General features: G+C 33.1%; 1 protein-coding gene across 1 annotated transcript in view; it reads left to right on the top strand.

Moving 5' to 3' along the window:
- Nucleotides 1-2,228, top strand: part of ENKUR (enkurin, TRPC channel interacting protein) — a 54,773-nt gene extending 52,545 nt beyond the window's left edge. Inside the window, exon 5 of the mRNA XM_006887064.1 lies at nucleotides 2,055-2,228. Within this exon, the coding sequence (XP_006887126.1) occupies nucleotides 2,055-2,228 (174 nt within the window). The remainder of the gene's footprint in view (nucleotides 1-2,054) is intronic.
- Nucleotides 2,229-2,970: the final 742 nt, after the last annotated feature.

Genomic DNA, 2,970 nt, shown 5'->3' with positions numbered 1-2,970 from the left:
GTCATGACAGGAGTCTAGAGCGATGGCTACATGGTGGAGGGGACCTGGGGGAGGGTTTGTAAAATAATGAAAGAATCTTTTCTTTTACTTTTCCAAGAGGGTAATGTCCATAGTATATTATAATATTATTACTAAATAAAACTCATTGCCATGAAATTGAAACCAACTCAGAGAGAGAGAATCCTAAAATACTTAATTGTGCTCATGAGAAGCCTAATCATAGACCAAGAAGCAATTGTCTGAACAGAACACTACATGGTTTAAAATGAGGAAAGATATGCCTCGGGATTGTATCCTTTCTCCATACTTACTTAATCTGTATGCTGAGCAAATAATTCAAGAAACTGGACTATATGAAGAAGAATGTCACATCAGGTTTGAAAGAAGACTCATTGACAGCCTATGTTATATAGATAACATAACCTAGTTTGATGAAAGTGAAAAAGATTTAAATACTTCCTGAAGATTAAAGACTACAGTCTTTACAATGAATTACATCTCAATCCTCACCACTAGAATACGTCCTGATAAACTGAGAAAAGACTAAAGTTGTCAGCTATTTCATTTTACAGTCAAGAAATTGAAAGATGTGTTATACTGTGAAAATTTGCTGTTAAGGACTTCTCCAAGTGCTAAAGAGCAGGCATGTCTATTTGAGGTCCATTGTGCACCTGCTCCAAGTCATGATATTTTAATTTGCTTCCTCTGCATCTGAAGGTTTGATAATGGATAAGGAAGACAGAAAGAATCAGTGCCTTTAGTTGTGGTGCTAGAGAGGAGTACTGAGTATACCAGGGGCTTCCAAAAGAATAAACAAATCTGTCTTGGAAGTAGCTCCATCAGGAGTGAAAATTCATCTCACATACTCACGTCTAAAATGTTATCAGGAGGAGCAAGTCCTTGGGAAAAACACCAAGGTGGAGGGTCAGAGGAAGACCCTCCTTGAAATGGAATAACACTGTAAGAATAAGTTCAGGCATGTTGCAGACTACGATGATGGTATAGGATAGGGATTGGGCAAGGTCTTCGGATTGTTCTGCTGTTCTTAGAGTTGCTATGAGTTGTAGTCTACTCAAAGATACATAACAACACCAATATATAAAATTTTATTACATAATTCTCTTCCCATTAAAATCTACAGCCTCAGAAAGCTGATGAAGAGTCGCAGTGAGTTGGAATCGACTTTAGAACAGCGAGTTTGGTTTAGTTTCAAACCATTTTGGCAATGTGGCTCCTAGCATACCATAAGAAATAATAATTATGTAAACATAGAAAAGATCTATTGCTCCTAAGGGATTCCTGATTTTCAATGTGTTGATTTCTGATTATGTAAGACATTAATTAGACTGCTGAATTAATATATGAATTGCATTTAGTGACATTCCTGTCATTTTTAGCATACATTTTGGGGAAGTATATATTCTTCAACTACATGGAGGAAGATTTCTCTATAATGTATTGAAAAAATACATAAAAATATCTCAAAACATTTCCTTTTGGTATTTTGTAACTGCATCGTGCCAGATAAGAGAAAGTAAAACATACAAGTCAAAATTACTCTTTTATTATGATTTCTTTGTTGAAGAATGAAGATAATGTTTTTAAAAGTAAATTCTGAAGAAAAATATAGCCTTTTCATGAGAAAGTATTTTCTGTTCAAAAAATATTTTTACTTGGGGATATATATCAGTTCCAATATGCCATTTTAACCAAAACATTTGCTATGAGCTTAATTTCATACTTCTCATAGCTCTGCAAATGTGTATTTGATGAGGGGGTGGGGAAACAAGTACAGTAACATTAAAAACAGAGCAAATAAATACTCCCAGTGGGAATTGAGCTCACAATCAAGGACAGAGTTTGGCCTCTGTACAGTATTTTATTATTACTACTCTGGCCAAGTATTTGATAAATAATGTCATTTGTAATACATGTTTTGGTCAGTTTTCTTTACCTGACTTTTCCCTTTGTCTATATGATTTTCTTGACCAATTTCAGTTTACTTTAAATCTGCAACTTACTTTAGTATTTACAGTCATCTTTATCATTTTCAGGGATTGAAAAAGAACTGGGAGGAGGTACATAAAGAGTTCCAGTCTCTCTCCGTGTTCACAGATTCCATCCCAAAGAAGATTCGCAAGCAGAAGCTTGAAGAAGAAATGAAGCAACTGGAACATGACATCAGTATGATTGAAAAGCATAAAATTATTTATATTGCCAGTAAGTGATAGTAGATTATTAAAGATAAATATTTTTAATGTAAAAAAACATAAACATGAAAATAACATTTTTAAAGAGGCCGAAGAAAGTCACTTCTTTTTTTTTTTAAGAAGAAAGCCTTAAAAGTCTTAAATCCTTAGACAAAGTTTAAAGGATAATTTGATTTATTCTGTTATCTCTGAGAAAATTTTTTTCCTATCAGCATCAGCTTTTCCAAGTATTAACCAGCTAAAATTTAATATACTGTGTTCCAGTTCCAGTGTGTAATTTGTCATTATTATTATGGACTTGTTTGACATAAACATTACTTTCTGGGCCATGAAAAATAAAGCCAGTTTTCAGACCTTCAAAAGTCTTCTCTATTGCATGTTTAAAGGATTACAGCATTACCAATTGCTAAGTATCTTGTATTGGAAATTGAAAAATTGATACAGAGCTTCACCTGTTTAACAGCATATACTCTTCTCAGCCCGTGTCATCTGCTGCTGTTTCAAACACGGTATTATCAAGACATCCATATTACTAATCATGCTACAAGACTTCCATCTGGAAAAAAGAAACTTTTAAAAATAACTCAGAATGTTAAAAAGACAACTTAAAAAATGCAACATTGACAATAATTAAACAGAATAAATAGTCCCCTTCCTGCTCACCAGTTTTAGTGAAACATTTGTTGTTTTCTGAATTTTATATCATAATTCATTGTATGTATTTAATGAAAACAAAATGTTACGTTGTCTTTAAAAATAG

The sequence above is a fragment of the Elephantulus edwardii genome, unplaced genomic scaffold (genome assembly GCF_000299155.1).
Source record: "Elephantulus edwardii isolate Elephantulus edwardi_28Jun2011 unplaced genomic scaffold, EleEdw1.0 scaffold00054, whole genome shotgun sequence".
In the NCBI taxonomy this organism is placed as follows: domain Eukaryota; kingdom Metazoa; phylum Chordata; class Mammalia; order Macroscelidea; family Macroscelididae; genus Elephantulus; species Elephantulus edwardii.
The sequence above is the reverse complement of the archived record's forward strand: the minus strand, read 5'-3'. Positions and strand labels throughout refer to the sequence as shown.